At 37.1% G+C, this 14,318-nt stretch overlaps 1 protein-coding gene across 3 annotated transcripts in view; it reads right to left on the minus strand.

Annotated features, from left to right (window-relative positions):
• Positions 1–733: 733 nt before the first annotated feature.
• The window catches only part of vps41 (VPS41 subunit of HOPS complex), an 83,993-nt gene continuing 70,408 nt past the window's right edge, over positions 734–14,318 (minus strand). For all 3 annotated transcript variants that reach the window (XM_015354485.2, XM_015354484.2, XM_015354486.2), the window contains 7 exons: positions 11,505–11,559; positions 9,900–10,040; positions 8,966–9,102; positions 5,421–5,520; positions 4,416–4,460; positions 1,902–1,981; positions 734–1,097 (listed from right to left, as the gene is read on the minus strand). In XM_015354485.2, the coding sequence (XP_015209971.1) occupies positions 1,017–1,097; positions 1,902–1,981; positions 4,416–4,460; positions 5,421–5,520; positions 8,966–9,102; positions 9,900–10,040; positions 11,505–11,559 (639 nt within the window). In that variant the 3' untranslated portion in view covers positions 734–1,016. The remainder of the gene's footprint in view (positions 1,098–1,901; positions 1,982–4,415; positions 4,461–5,420; positions 5,521–8,965; positions 9,103–9,899; positions 10,041–11,504; positions 11,560–14,318) is intronic.

A 14,318-nucleotide genomic window follows, 5' to 3' on the forward strand; every position in this document is an offset into this window, starting at 1 on the left:
CATTTACTGTACCATATCCTTAGTGCGAACACATAATTTATTTTCAACCAAACAAGGAATGTATCAAAAGTGTTGCATTTAGAGAAAACCAGTAACAATTACAATAACCTTTAGTTTTTCTTTGAAATTAGAACTGGGACTGGAAAAGAGGGATCCTAGATACCTTAAAATCCAACTTTATATATGGACTCTCTGCTTGTAAGATTTAAATTGTTATCATTTGATTGTTAAGCTCACACAATATTTACAAAAGGATAACATCTGGAGGGAGGTGATCTCAGATATGACAAAATATTAAAATATCCTTAAAGTACTGTACTGTTCCTGTGGAAACAGTGGATGCACTTTCTTTAGAACTACAGAAGTACTATATTTTGACTATATAAGATAGTTTAAGATAGTTTTACAGTGGTAGCCTGGAACAAGATACCCAGGCATGCTGTCCAAGCACTCCCTGGCATCTTTCAAAAAAGACCTGGATGAGATTCTCACATCAATTTGTCACTGGCAGTTAAACAAAAGGTCTTGATGGCCTCCTCTTATTTGCCACCTTTCTTATGTAGATACAGTATATTTATTTTTATTATTAATAATACCACACATTTTGTGTGACTGATAAGCATGTTAGCTAATTACATTGTCTTTAAAGAGAGATTTAAAAATTGTCTAATATTTCCCTAACTCTCTAGTAAATAAAAATATGTTGGTAAATGTGTTGAATTATATGCTCAACTTATTGTTACATGATTTATTTCAGACACCTTTACACGGAGTTCAAAGCAGTGTTGCAGAACTTCTGTACACAGAATAGCAGACCTGTTACATAAATTAAGTTTAATGTTGGAAGGGCATGAGTATACAATTTATTATTTCAAAGCCGTTATTTCCATTGTGAGCAGAGAGGGCCATAGCTGAGGACATGCCAAGAAAACAGTTAAGTGACAGAAAGACACAAACACATTTTAACGAAAGAAAAAAAGACACAACGTGAAGTCTCTTTTCATCGTGAACACAGTCTATTTCTTCATCTCTATAATTCCACTGCCAGGACCTCTACGTTTTGCACTGCAGATGTTACAAAACTGAACTGCGGGAATCTGGAATAATAAAAGAAAGATGTTTTTATTTTAGTTTGTAAACACTTCTAAGAAATCAACATAATTATAACAGTCACACTATTTTGTTTTGACCCATAAAATTTAGAATGCTAGAAATGCTTTCATTGCTGGTAATACTTAGCCTTCCATCTATAAATATCCCATATTATCACACTCCATAAAACAACACTTGTATAGTACAATGAGATCAGTTTGTTGATTACTGTGTACTTAATTACAGATCTTAATGCAGAACAATAGGATTTTTAGATTTTTCAGCAAGTTACTCAGACACCAGTTTAACTCCACAGTGTTCATCATTATCATCTACACATGTTTTTACATTCGACTTCTTGCTTTTGCAAAATAATGTGCTCCAAAGCATTGTTCTGCATATTGTGGAGATACACACATACAGTATGTCTGACTGCTCAATATAACCTATTAGTGAGCGCTTGTGAAGTGACCCTGTCTCAGTAGTGCTGCTCCTTCTTATGCACAGTAGTTTTTCAGACAGAATATTTCTGCATTTTCACAAATAATTTAAACATTTGCCTCAAAACAATATTTTTAAAAAGTGACTTGAGACAATAAGGAGATCGAGTTGCCTTTAATGATTATTTTGTGATCTTTCTTTGTACAGTATGTGAAGACTTGGGTGGTGGCATCCAGGCTTAAATATCCACAAAGCAAGGGTGAATGTGACAAGAATGTCTACAATACTTGTAGATTTAGAAAGAGGGGGAGAGGTGGATAGAGGGAGGGAAAAGGGGAAAGGGAGGAAGAAGAGGAAGACGTTCTTACAGTTCCCGGGGAGGGTAAGCACTCCTTGTGAAACATGTGTCTGCAGTGAAACACCACCACGTTGAAGGTCTTGGCTGTATCTGAAACAAGCACAAATCCAGTCACGCCTGCTGCAGCAACACACAGAAGTAAGAAGAGTCCCCTACACTAGTATATCAACTAATCTAAAATGCTGTAAATGTGTGGTTTAGCTCTTCTCCCAATAAGAAGAATTACATGTACTGTACCCTTAAAGAGAGAGTGGAGTTCTATAAAAATAACTGTCTTACACTTTAATTTACTTTAATTGTTTAAGTAATGTGCCTGCATTTTATTCTTCTCATTGTTTACTTCCTGAGAAATCTTATGCACTATTGTGTAAGTCGACTGTAGTCACTTTCAAGGTTACTTAATGCAGCCAGGGTGTGTCCTGAACACTGCTGTCTGACTGCTGGTAACAGCTAGAAAACAGTTTTCTTAACCTTGATGTTGTTGGAAGCTCGTCTGTTTGGCATTTCTCCAGTAAATGCAATTCATTTCAGAAAGCACCTTCCAGTGAATATTAATATGATTAGAATATTAGCTGACATTTGCAAAATAACCACCAGACAAATAATATGTATCTGTAATATCACTTTGGGTTTTATACAATGTAAAGACAAATTCCAGACACACCGTGGGCCAAATCACAGGGTTATGAAAATGTAATTAAGTAGCAAAAGTGTAATAAATTTTATAACAGGGTTATGAGAATGTAATTAAGTTCTTTATGGTTTAATATTTTTTTATCCTTTTAGGTCACTTATAGTTTATAGTTTAAATTAAGTTATAAGTTCCCTAATGTATATTAGGACACTGACAACTAATACCTTTTTTAATATAAGTAACAGAAACGAAGAAAGGACACTAGTCCATCACAGGGCGCGCACACACACACACACAACATGGTCAATTTTTCCAGAACCTAGTTGACCCACCAGTATGTTTATGCACTGTGGGAAGAATCCGGAGCACCAAGAGGAAATCTACATGAATATGGGGAGAATTGAACCCAGGGCCCAAGCATGGTCAGGCACCAATGCTGACCGCTGTGCCACTTTCTTTTTGTTATCCTGACCCAATCAGGAATAGCCAGTTTGTGTTTTTCGTGGCTCAGTTTTGCCATTTCCTCTGTACATTGCAATACTCCATTTTGCCTACCTCTGAACTGTTTGCTATTCAACCTGTCATAGGCAACGCCACCCCATACCAGAGCCTCAGTGGAGGAGAGGTCCGTACTTCACAAGCATCACATGCCTGCAAGCACCCAGGAGACTGTAGAAGTTCCTGTTCCAGTTCAGCTGTTTCAACCCATCCTGCTCTTGGCAGTTTACCCAAACTGTGTGTGGCCACTTGGGGAATCCATTTCACAACTGGCTAGGGTCATCACCCAGGATGAAACCCAGAATCTCATACAGTAGCTAAACCTGCACTCAGGAAAACGTCTTGAGCTAATTAGGGATGCTATTATAATTATTTTTAGGTGCTCATAGTGAGTCATATACAGCAGTAGAAATAAAACACTTAATGTATTTCTACATGTTTTAACAGTCCATCTGGCTAAGCAAAAAAATAAACATTTTTAATAGCATTTTTGTGTGGCATGGGGTTGCACATTATCTGTGTAGTTGAAAACATACCTAGGTTACCTCTCTTTTTTTTGAGGAGGGCTAAGTAGGTTACGGTTTATGTTACATGTTCATTCTCTCTTGCGATCCTTAACGTCTGTTTGTTTTTGTGCCTAAATGCCAATTCAAGCACACTCACTTCACAGTTTTCTATTCAGCAGGGAATGTTTTAGAATTGCTGTAGTGTGCTAATGTCTTAATTATACATTGAATCAATTTTTAATATGTCAACTTGACCCAATTAATTGTATGGATCAGTTCCCAACACGCAGCTCTGCAGGCTGTGGCAACAAACTGAGGCTGACTCAGCTCCATCACACTTTACTAAGAGTAGCAGTGGGAGAGCTGGTATGAAAGCTGCAATCACTCTGTGCCACTTTCTTTTTGTTATTAATTTATTTCCAATTAAAAAGTGCCATTAATCTAATTGAGAAATGAGTGCTATTTCCTTAAGGTCCCCCTTCTTTTAATTGGTGAAGTAATTTCTCACTTCTTAGTGAGAAACATAGTACATACCACATATTTTCTTCCATTACGCAGATGTGCACATTACTAAAACATTTAATATTTAAGATCTGGTCTTTTTACAAATCCTAGGATAACCTTCTTCTGGTGTGACATAGTAAGAAGAGAATAACAGTACTGAATTGGGTTTTTGCTGACATTTTTTATATTGTGGAAAGTAGCCTGTGTTTTTAACTTGAAAAAACACACCCTTTTTGAACTAAAAAAAAGTCTAGAAAATGACAGAGATTTTTGCAATATGCAAAGGTGAAGTACATTTTCATAGTTTATCTTATTAGCTTTATGCTAATCTTAGAGCAGCTACTGGAAGCAACCAATTACTCTCAGTCAACAGTGAACTTACCTGATGGCAATATTGGAGCGTGACATGATTCACAAATATTCTCTTCTGTGGGAAAGCCAAAAACAACAGAGCATTATAGTGGGAGTAATTTGGTTTGATAAAAAGAATTGGCAGCATTGATATCAACAACACACCCTTAAAGAATCAGTAAAAAATAACTGGAATAGAGTTCTTAGACAGACGTAAGGGAACATTTAGAAAGGATTTCACAGGGAAGAGCGCACAGGTTTCATGAACAGCTCAAAATCCAATTCTGTGTTATGAAATAATACAAACCTCCACGGGCTGAACAGCAGATTTCTTACTTTTTTATTTCAAGTCCTTCATGACTCAATCTTAACAGTGTTTACCAAAGCAAATTCCAGCAGTGTACCTTTTCTATACTAAGAGATCACATGCTGTCCAAGGTAATTTCTGTTTCTGGTGTCTTGGTTTTAGGCAAGGATGAGACGGCAGGCGTTTCTTTAACGTGCAGGAGGACAAAATCAGGTAGTGGTCAATCAGCATTACCGCACCGAGGACAGGTGTAGTGAGAAAAAGCCAGTGAAATCATCTTCTATGCTGGCCCCCATGTTACTGCTGCCTACTGCTTAGACACAGCAGCAGCTGATTCATTTAAATTGGGTGGGTGGTGACCTGGTGTGACTGTGAGATCATAGATCTGTTGTCTTGCCTTGCTCAGAAAAGACCAGGAGGAATGAATAACATACATACATAACAAGCATAAGAAGGTGAATACACATAAGTAAGGGGGAGAAAGCTACTGTATTTGAAACCAAACAACCAAACCAAACAAACAAACAAGCTATCTAGGATCAAACAAACTACAGTAGAATGCCCAACTGGTCTCCTCTCATTTGTACCTCATAATATAAAACAAGAAAGAAAATGTCTGGTCAGGGCTGCTTTTATGACTGACGTACTCCACACTGTAAATCCGTTCATTTTTATTACAAATTGACAGGACCTCAATCCCAAATTGTGTAGGTTCTTATTAAAACATACCGTCCACCCGGACACCTCTCATCTGAGTTCTCTGCATTTTCTTTAGCAGTGATAATGAGTCTGCAACCAATATCTTCTTACAGCCTTCTCGAAGTAAAATCTGTGGAAAAGAGAAACAGCTGATGGGGAATTATGTCACCTGCTTTTGGCAATGTTAAACTACTGAATTCTACTGCATTTATTTAAAGAACAGTCATGGTTTGTTTTTGAAATTGGTCACAGAGCTCAGTTTTCTAACTCTTCTTCACAATATGTAATCTCTGTTTTGTTGGCTTTAACAACCCAAATTGTTCTATTTTTGCTTTATTAAATTGCTGTTACCAATAGATAACAGAATATTAATTTCTTCAGACATTTTCTGTTGCCTTTAACCAATATCTCTTTTGTCAAACTTGTGCTGCCTATCAACGTTAATCAGTTTACACAAATAGTTCACAGCACACCAGACGCGTGGTGCAACCTGTTCTTATAGCCTACAGCCATGATCTAAGCGTTAAGACTAAAATGGCCTTTTTTGGGCTTCAGGCTTATATTTTTACTGGTGTCAAGTCTCCCTGTGTTAAACCAATTCTGCTGCTGACTTCAACAATTTTGCCTATACTAAGGAAGGCAGACAGCTGTTTTTTCCTTATAAAAGCCATTGTATAAAGAAGAGATCTTTCAGTAATACTGTACCTTTCCAACCTCACACCCTGCATGATCAACCCTGATGCTCAAGTATCTGTTCATGCGGTGTCAACATGCAGTGAAAACAAATGCCTGGATAAAGCACACAGACTCAGCTTCATTTGGACTCTAATGGAAAAGGTGGAAATTATTCTCCTGCGTTTCCTGCCTTTCATTACGTCTGAGTAGCTTAATACTTATTTTTTCATCAAGGTGCAGTAAAGAAGGACTCTTGGTTAAATTATACTGCAATTTTACTGCAATTTTCCCTATAAAGCTGAGTAATAAAATTGTACTTCTAGGAAACCTGTAACTTGAGACTACAGTATATACTGTATATTTATATAATGAAAAATACCTACTATAACCTCACAATTGCCATGCAGTAAATAGTGTAAGTGATGCTGCTTGATAAATTGGGTGGGTCTCATCACGTCAGGCAAATACAAGCTTATCTATTTTTGTCAAAGTGCCTGGGCTCCTCACTGCCTAGTATGCTGCAGACAGCTGCTGACACTGCACTGCCACTGCGTATCATAGCACTGCACAGTTCAAGAGAACACATGAATAAACCATGAATCTGTTGAGCAGGGACAGCAACAGCAACAACAACATTAATGTTGCTAATTCAATGAAGAAACTGTAACAAAAAAATAAACCGACCAAATCATATGGAGTTGTGAGGGGCACAATACAGATGTATGGTCACCATTGGTTAAAACAGCGCAGGGAAAAAGTCTGTTAACCCCAAAGATAAGTATGGAATTTTTTTTAGTTTTAAGATGATATGAATCAAAACCAGTGTGTTTACACAATATCCTCTAGGGATTACAGCAACCAATTCCATGTCTCTAGAAACAAAATGATGTATGAATTAAACAATGAGTAATTAAGGTAAAGGGGATGTGAAAAAGTAAGTGAACAGTTTATTAGAATCAGGTGTTTAAATAATTAGGTAGATCCTGGATGCTGCATTTGGAACATAAACAGATCAGAAACATTGTGATTTTGATCCTCATCATAGAGGTGTGGTTAAAACTAGAAACAAGTCATGTCAGGATCATAGGAAATCTCTGAGCTCCTCAGAAGACCTGTTACTGATGCTCACCATTCTGGAAAGGGTATAAAACTATATCTAAGAGCTTTTCTAAGAAGTTCCACCAGACCACTATCAGACTACAGAAAGTTTAAGACCAGTCACTCTACCCAGGAGTGGCTGTCCTACTAAAATCTCTCTAAGAACAAACCGGAAAGCAAGGAAGTTACACAAAATATCAGAGTAACATCCAAGGAGCTGCAGGCCACTCTAGCCTTTGCTAATGTGACTGTTCATGACTCAACAATGAGAAAAAAGACTGATCAAGTATGGTGTTCATGGCATCATAGCCAAGGAGAAAACCACTGCACTCCAAATAGAGCACTGCTGCCCATCTGATGTTCACCAAAGAGCACCTGCTCTCTGGACAGATGAGTCAAAGATAGAACTCTTTAGTCTCAATGAGAAATGTTACAGTATGTTTGGTGGAAATCAAGCACTGTTTTCAAACAGAAAAACATAATCGCAACCATCAAGCACGGTGGGGTGGGAGTGTGATAACTTTGACCCCTGATGGCTTGCCATCATTAACGCAAGCATGAATTCTGCATTGTATCACAGGACTCAACAGAAAGTGGGTCAATCACCCAAAACAGAAAAGCAGATCTAACAACCAATGGCTGCAGAAGAAATTCCACATTTTCGATGGCCCAGTCAAACTCTGCACCTAAATCCCATCAAAATGTTGTGGCAGGACCTGAAGCAAACTGTCCATGCAAGGCAGCCCTCAAAAACCTGATCAATAATAGATTGATCAATGGTAACAAAAACATTTAGTTGTAGTTATTGCTGCTCAAGGGAGTGTACCAGTTAGTGTACCAAAAGGTTCACATACTGTGTCACACAGTGATACAGAATGTTACATCAATTTTGTACAGATCAATGTCAAAGCAGTATCATAGTTTGTTTCATTTGGTGAATTTTATTATTAGGACTTAGATGGGGATCTAATAACATTTTAGATGTTAGATTGTGAAATATGTGAAAATCCTGAGGATTTCTCAAACCTTTCGCTTTGTACATTACACCAGAACTGTTAGGAAGACTGCTGATATCAAAACTCAGTATTACTACACAATGCTTTCTATTTGTGAGACTGCAGCAATGTTTGAAGAACATTAACCGATACATTAAGAAAAAAAACATTCTTGTTTTGCTCTGTTTTGTTCCAAAAGGTCACAAAATACTTCTCAGACATTTTAATATACCCTACCCCATCACCTCAAAACACAGTTTGGAATCGGCTATTGCTGATCATCTCAGCTCACTGTTACCAGCTCAATGAGGATGTAGCAATCCAGCCCCTGAAACACGCAGCTGTCAGAGTTCTCATTTCTGCCATTTTCACATTGCGAGCCCCAAAGGACTCAAAGGACAGTTACAGTAACTTAGACTGGGGCGATGCAGATCTCACGACAGCACTAGCACTCTAGCTGACTCAAGCCCATCCGACTCTGGTAGTGCTCGACCAGTTGTGCATCACACATGGCAAATCCCAGCCACAGTCAGCTAACAGCATCTACCAGTGTTAAACAAGTAATGTCTGGACTAAACCTGCACTCCAAAGGAAACAAAAACATTCCCATACCGTGCAACACCTACAGATATACTGTATATACAGTATAAAGTATTGGTTATTCTTGTGATTCTTGTGATTAGAATTATTCATCACAGTAAAAGTTACATTCAAAACACACAGCATGCATTTCCAATAATTTTGCTGAAGAGCTTCAAGCAATCATAATGACCGATAAGACTGTGGAAGGCAGAGCTCTTCCCATACTTGCAAGTTGTAGTCCTGAAGGATCTTGACTAATGAATCTCTCAGGTTCGGGATTTCCATGCCTTCCTTGATGCGGTGAATCAGGAGGATAGGATCAACATGGGTTCCAATGTTATTCAGCAGGCCTGTGATAAAGGCTGTACAGAAGAAAGTGATCTTGTTTGAAGAATACATCATCATTAGTTGGAAGAGTTAATAAACCCTCATCAGTTTTGGTGCATTTCTGTTTAGTATTTCAATTGTCTTTGCATATTTCATAGAGCTCAATTAACTTTTTAATTTTATTGTCTGACACGTTTTTTCTCTACAATTTTGAAAATCTGTTATTTTGCTCAAATCCACTATCCACTAAATGCGATATAGTTGCTAAGCACCTCTGATCCTTTTGCACAAGAAAAAACTAGCTAAGATTAATTTAAATTAGCTGAAAAAAGACCTAAACATAAGTACATCCATGAGTGCTGTATTTTAACTATTTTAACATACCCAGATACACAAAAAGTATAAGTATTTATGTGTGCTAAATTTAATATGGAAGTATTATTGGCATGAATGGACATTACATACCCTGGACATAAAATACAGTACACATTTCAAACAAAGATTCCGTTATTGCAAATTTATCAGTTAGTGCTGGTATGATTTTAATATTTAAGTCAGGCAAACTAACTTTCAACTTAAAGTTCCTGACTGACTGACTTTTAAGCTCAGCTTGGGGTGTGAACTTTTAGCTGTTAAGTTCACAGTTTTAATGGAGCATCATCATGTTATGAAACTAAAAGACAAACACAAAAATTGTACACGACTAGCCTTCACAACTGGCTTCCCTGTAACCTGAAATACTACTGTTTAATAAAATGGCACTGACATTTTTGTTATGTTAACAAAAAAAAACAGCTAGTTATCCACAGCAGCCTATGACTGTGAGACTCACGAGGCTTGTCAATGGAATAGGAGATCAAGTCTTCCCACAGCTCAGCGTCATCCTGCTCCTTGGCAAACTCAATGGCCTTGTCTACATCGTGGAGCTCTTCCATTATCATCTGTAGAGCCCGTCGACTGTTGCCCATCCTGCCTGCAGGGGTAATTACAGTTATTGTACAGAGGCAGTTTCTGAAGGTAAATCCACTTCAAATGATCTGCGCTTGGGATCTCAAGCGCTCTTCTATTACCTTTGGAGGCAAGCAATTCTTTCAAGTCTTCCCCTTTCATTCAAATGTGAAGATTTATTATTTCATTACTGATTAATTTCTCTTTATATGACACCTCAAACAGCTTCCAACCTACCTGAAACTCGTGATTCCATGACTCTTAATAGATTCTATAATCAATAGTACAGTTTTCAGACAACTGTGTAATAAGATAAAAAGTCCAAGCTATTGAATAACTCATTTCACTTTAATTGGGTAATTATTGTCAAACAGAGAGCCTTCGTAAATTTCATGAAGATGAAAATCCATCATTTAAGCTGCTCTTGCACATGAAAAAGAAAGGCAGGGATGAGTTACGAAGAGACCCAAAGTGCAGCAGATACCAAAAATTACAACACAGGTCTCCGCTGTCTCAGAACAGTTTCTCTGAGGATTTTAAAATGGCATGCTTGTGTTCAAGTACTGTATACCCAAACATCTGAGGAGAGGAGAATAGTCTATGAGGGTAATGCCAATAAAGCAAATGAAATTAATAAGAATGAACCCTGAAAATGAATACTGTACAACTTCAACAATTAAATAAACAGTTCTTAAAGATTTTTTTTTCATCTTCATCTTCCTTTCCCATTCCTTCTAAGTGATAGATGTTCTGAGGTGATAGATTTTCTCTTTACATTGCTCAAATCCATTATATCCACTATATAAATGCTATATCACAAACTTGCATGGGACATCCCTACAATTTCCTATTATACAATGAAGCACTTTTTAAATTTCCTCAATAAATAATCCTGTCATCTGTTCCTGATAAAAAATCTCCTGGAGAGTGTCCTGGAGACATTACATTGGCATTGGCATGATACTTCCACAGAGATACATAAAACCTTATGGACATTTTTGCACAGTTTACAAGCTCTGAACTCTGTGTATCAACAGTAATAATAATTCCTACTAGTGGGACCTAAAACAAAGAATCAAGGATTTTAATCCTATATTGTGGGAGCTGGAAAAATAATAGGAGCCTCTTTGCTGGCAACAGTGGGTGCATACTATAGCTCCTTGTTATTGTTTCAGTTAATCTCAAAGAGACTTTTTAAAGCCTTCCTGTAGAGCTATAAATATAACCCCTATAATTTTCCCTTAGTACAGGGGTGTCCAGTCCTGGTTCTGGAGGCCTTCAAGGTTTCTTTGAAGCTGCATCGCCAGAAGAGCTGTGACGAAGTCTTTAATTTGTACAGTTAAGCAAGTAAGCAGCTTTAACGTGTTAAGAACAGAGCTGGAATGAAACCCTGCAGACTCAACATCCAGGACCAGGACTGGACAGCCCAGCCCGACTATAACAGATGCAATCTATATTCTAATGCAATACCGTATATAAATATACTCACTTAGCAAAAACACAGTCTCCTCCACAAAGTTTCTCTGTTGACAAACTTCAAGTGCCTGAAACACACAAAAATAATTATGCTTTTCAATATCATGCTTGCTTTCTTTGCTGAACTATGATACTTTCATAATCCATTTATACAAGTAAAGGAATTCTAAATTTCCATTTCACTAAATAGTAAGACTATGCTTTAAAAGCATACCTTGACAATGGTAGAAATGTATTAATCCTAATACCGTTACAGATTAACAATGAACTTCCATTTCAGTTAAAATAACTGAAAAGGGCAAAAGTTAATGAATTCCTCCATCAGGGTGGCTCTATGGATTAGCATGTGGATGTCAAACTCTGCAAGGAATTATAGGCAGCCTAAAAAGGTGAATGAGGAGACAGGTGAAAATTATGTCAACTTCCAATTCAGCATCTGTTTGATGTAAAGAAGTCATTTAGACTTCAACTGACAAGAAAACCAGAATAAAGTATGTTGAATTTGGGCAGCACACGAGGTGGACACCCCTAGATAATTACATTTGTGGGAAAAAGAGACTTTGCTGACTTGTGGTGACTGCCATCTGGTGGTGATACTGTATATAACCAGACAAGCTTTCTCCATGTACAGTACATGCCATGGTAAGAGATTTATCTTTTAGCAAAGGCTGCCTGGAAATATTCACGCTATGAGTATACAGATACATTTATCATCCTTTTCGTTTCAGCTTTTTTAATCTTCCAGAATTCCAAGTTGCAAAGAAATAAAATAAGGTTATTAAAGAGAATAACAGTGTGGAAATCAGATTAATAAGATAAGATCACTTTGTTAGCCATATACAATTTCTTTTTTCTTTTCCCATACCCCAGCTTGCTCTGCATGAGACACACAGGCACACAGGTGGGGAGAGAGAAGCTTGGGATCAGAGGGGAGGGTCAGACATTTATTCTTTCATAACGCTGTATTTTAACTATACCTACTCACTATTCAATATATATGAATATAAGAACAGAAATGTTACAAACAGTAGGAGACAATTCATCCAACCTGGCCCATTTGGTAGTCAGCAGCTAATTTATCTCATCCTGCTGTTTCTTGAAGGAAAGTATTTGCTTTAGCCAAATGACTGGGTAGCTTGCTCCATACTCCCACAAGCCTTTGAATAAGTTTCATGTTTCACTATTCATTTGGACGAAGTTCACTGTGTTAACTGTATTGGGAACTCTGTAACTCTTCTCTATTCAGGACTAGAAAGGTTCCGTTTTTTTGGCTTTTCAGTGTAGAGCAAGCCCCAGACTAAATCCAGTTGTTCTTCTTTAGAAGAGTCCAGGGCAGAAATATATATTTTTACAATGTGGTGACCAAAATTGTACAAAATATTTTAAATGAGACCTTGCTTATTTTTTGTTTTTAACGATACTCTACTGTACATCCTAACATTTTTTGTCTTCTTAATTGCTTCCCCACATTGTATAGAAGATGTAAATGATGTGTCAATATAAACACCCAAATGTATTTCATGAGTAGCCCATTCTAGCTCATTTTGTATTTATAGTTATGTTTATACCACCTGGGAAATTCTGCACCTGATTTACATTTAACGGCATCTGCCAGGCGTTTGCACAGTCTTGGATGTTTTCTAAAACATTTTGATTTAATTTGTTTCTTCCAAGGTTTTAGCTAGTCCTCCTAATTTACTATCATCTAAAACTACACGAGTAGTTTGTTGTCTATATTGGAATGCAGACCATTAATATAAATAAGTTATCCCATTAATTAAATTGTCCCAATTTAGGTACTCACCTATTTTCTGTACCCTCTGCTTTCTATTTAAAACCAATCCCCAACTGAAACATCCATGTTTCCCTGAACACCTGCTGCCTGCAATGTTTGAATTAATCTTATATGATTATACTTTAACAAAAGCCTTCTGGAAACCTAAATTAACTATTTCATCAGCCTTGCTTATATCAATTACTATTGTTGCTTGATAAAGGAAATCTAACAAGTTGATTAGGCAAGACCTACTTGTAAATCTGTGTTGACTGTTTCCTACGACATTACTTTCATAAAGAAGGTCCCCTAGTTTTGTTGTAATAATTATTTCCATAACCTTGTTCTGTCCAGGAAAAAAGAGCAACTGTTAGTCCCACCTTGCGTCCTGTGCTTTCAGGATAGACATTTGCTTTCTACAACCCTTAACAGGATAAGCAGCTTTCTGAAAATGGATGGACAGATGGATTTATGCAGGGAGAGGAGGCAAGGCGGGTGCTCATGGGTTAAGAACAGATTTCTGAAAATAGATTTCTGAGGCAGAAAATGGTGCTCAGGACCATTGCACTGCCATTCATGTTACTGCATACACTTTGAAGAGGAGAATGAAATGTTCACATTTGCCAAACACCTCTTGGGTAACTCATACATCAATTATAAATGTATAACTGATGAGATAATAAATGCAAATAAAAAGAGACACAGATGTAATGGGAAGGGTATATGAGGTCAGAATTTTCATAAATGTATTTTTGTGAAAGAAAAAAAAACAACTAAGGTTACAACAAATGCCTGCTTTATATTACCATTCATTTGTTTGACGTCTTCTGACTTAATACATTGTGAAATGTCTTTGAACAAACAGCAGCAGTAATGGATGCAAAGAGAGCATATACTACAGCAATCATAATAATAAAATCATATTTTTAAATTATAAGCAGTAAGAATTAAAATTATTCACTTATTATGCAGTTGGAATTAGAACGTCTCAGAAAGTCTCCCGATTGTAAAACAAGTGTAAAAAACAAAACAAAGTGCAAACAGTGCATCAAG

Source organism: Lepisosteus oculatus, chromosome 6 (genome assembly GCF_040954835.1).
Source record: "Lepisosteus oculatus isolate fLepOcu1 chromosome 6, fLepOcu1.hap2, whole genome shotgun sequence".
Taxonomy (NCBI): domain Eukaryota; kingdom Metazoa; phylum Chordata; class Actinopteri; order Semionotiformes; family Lepisosteidae; genus Lepisosteus; species Lepisosteus oculatus.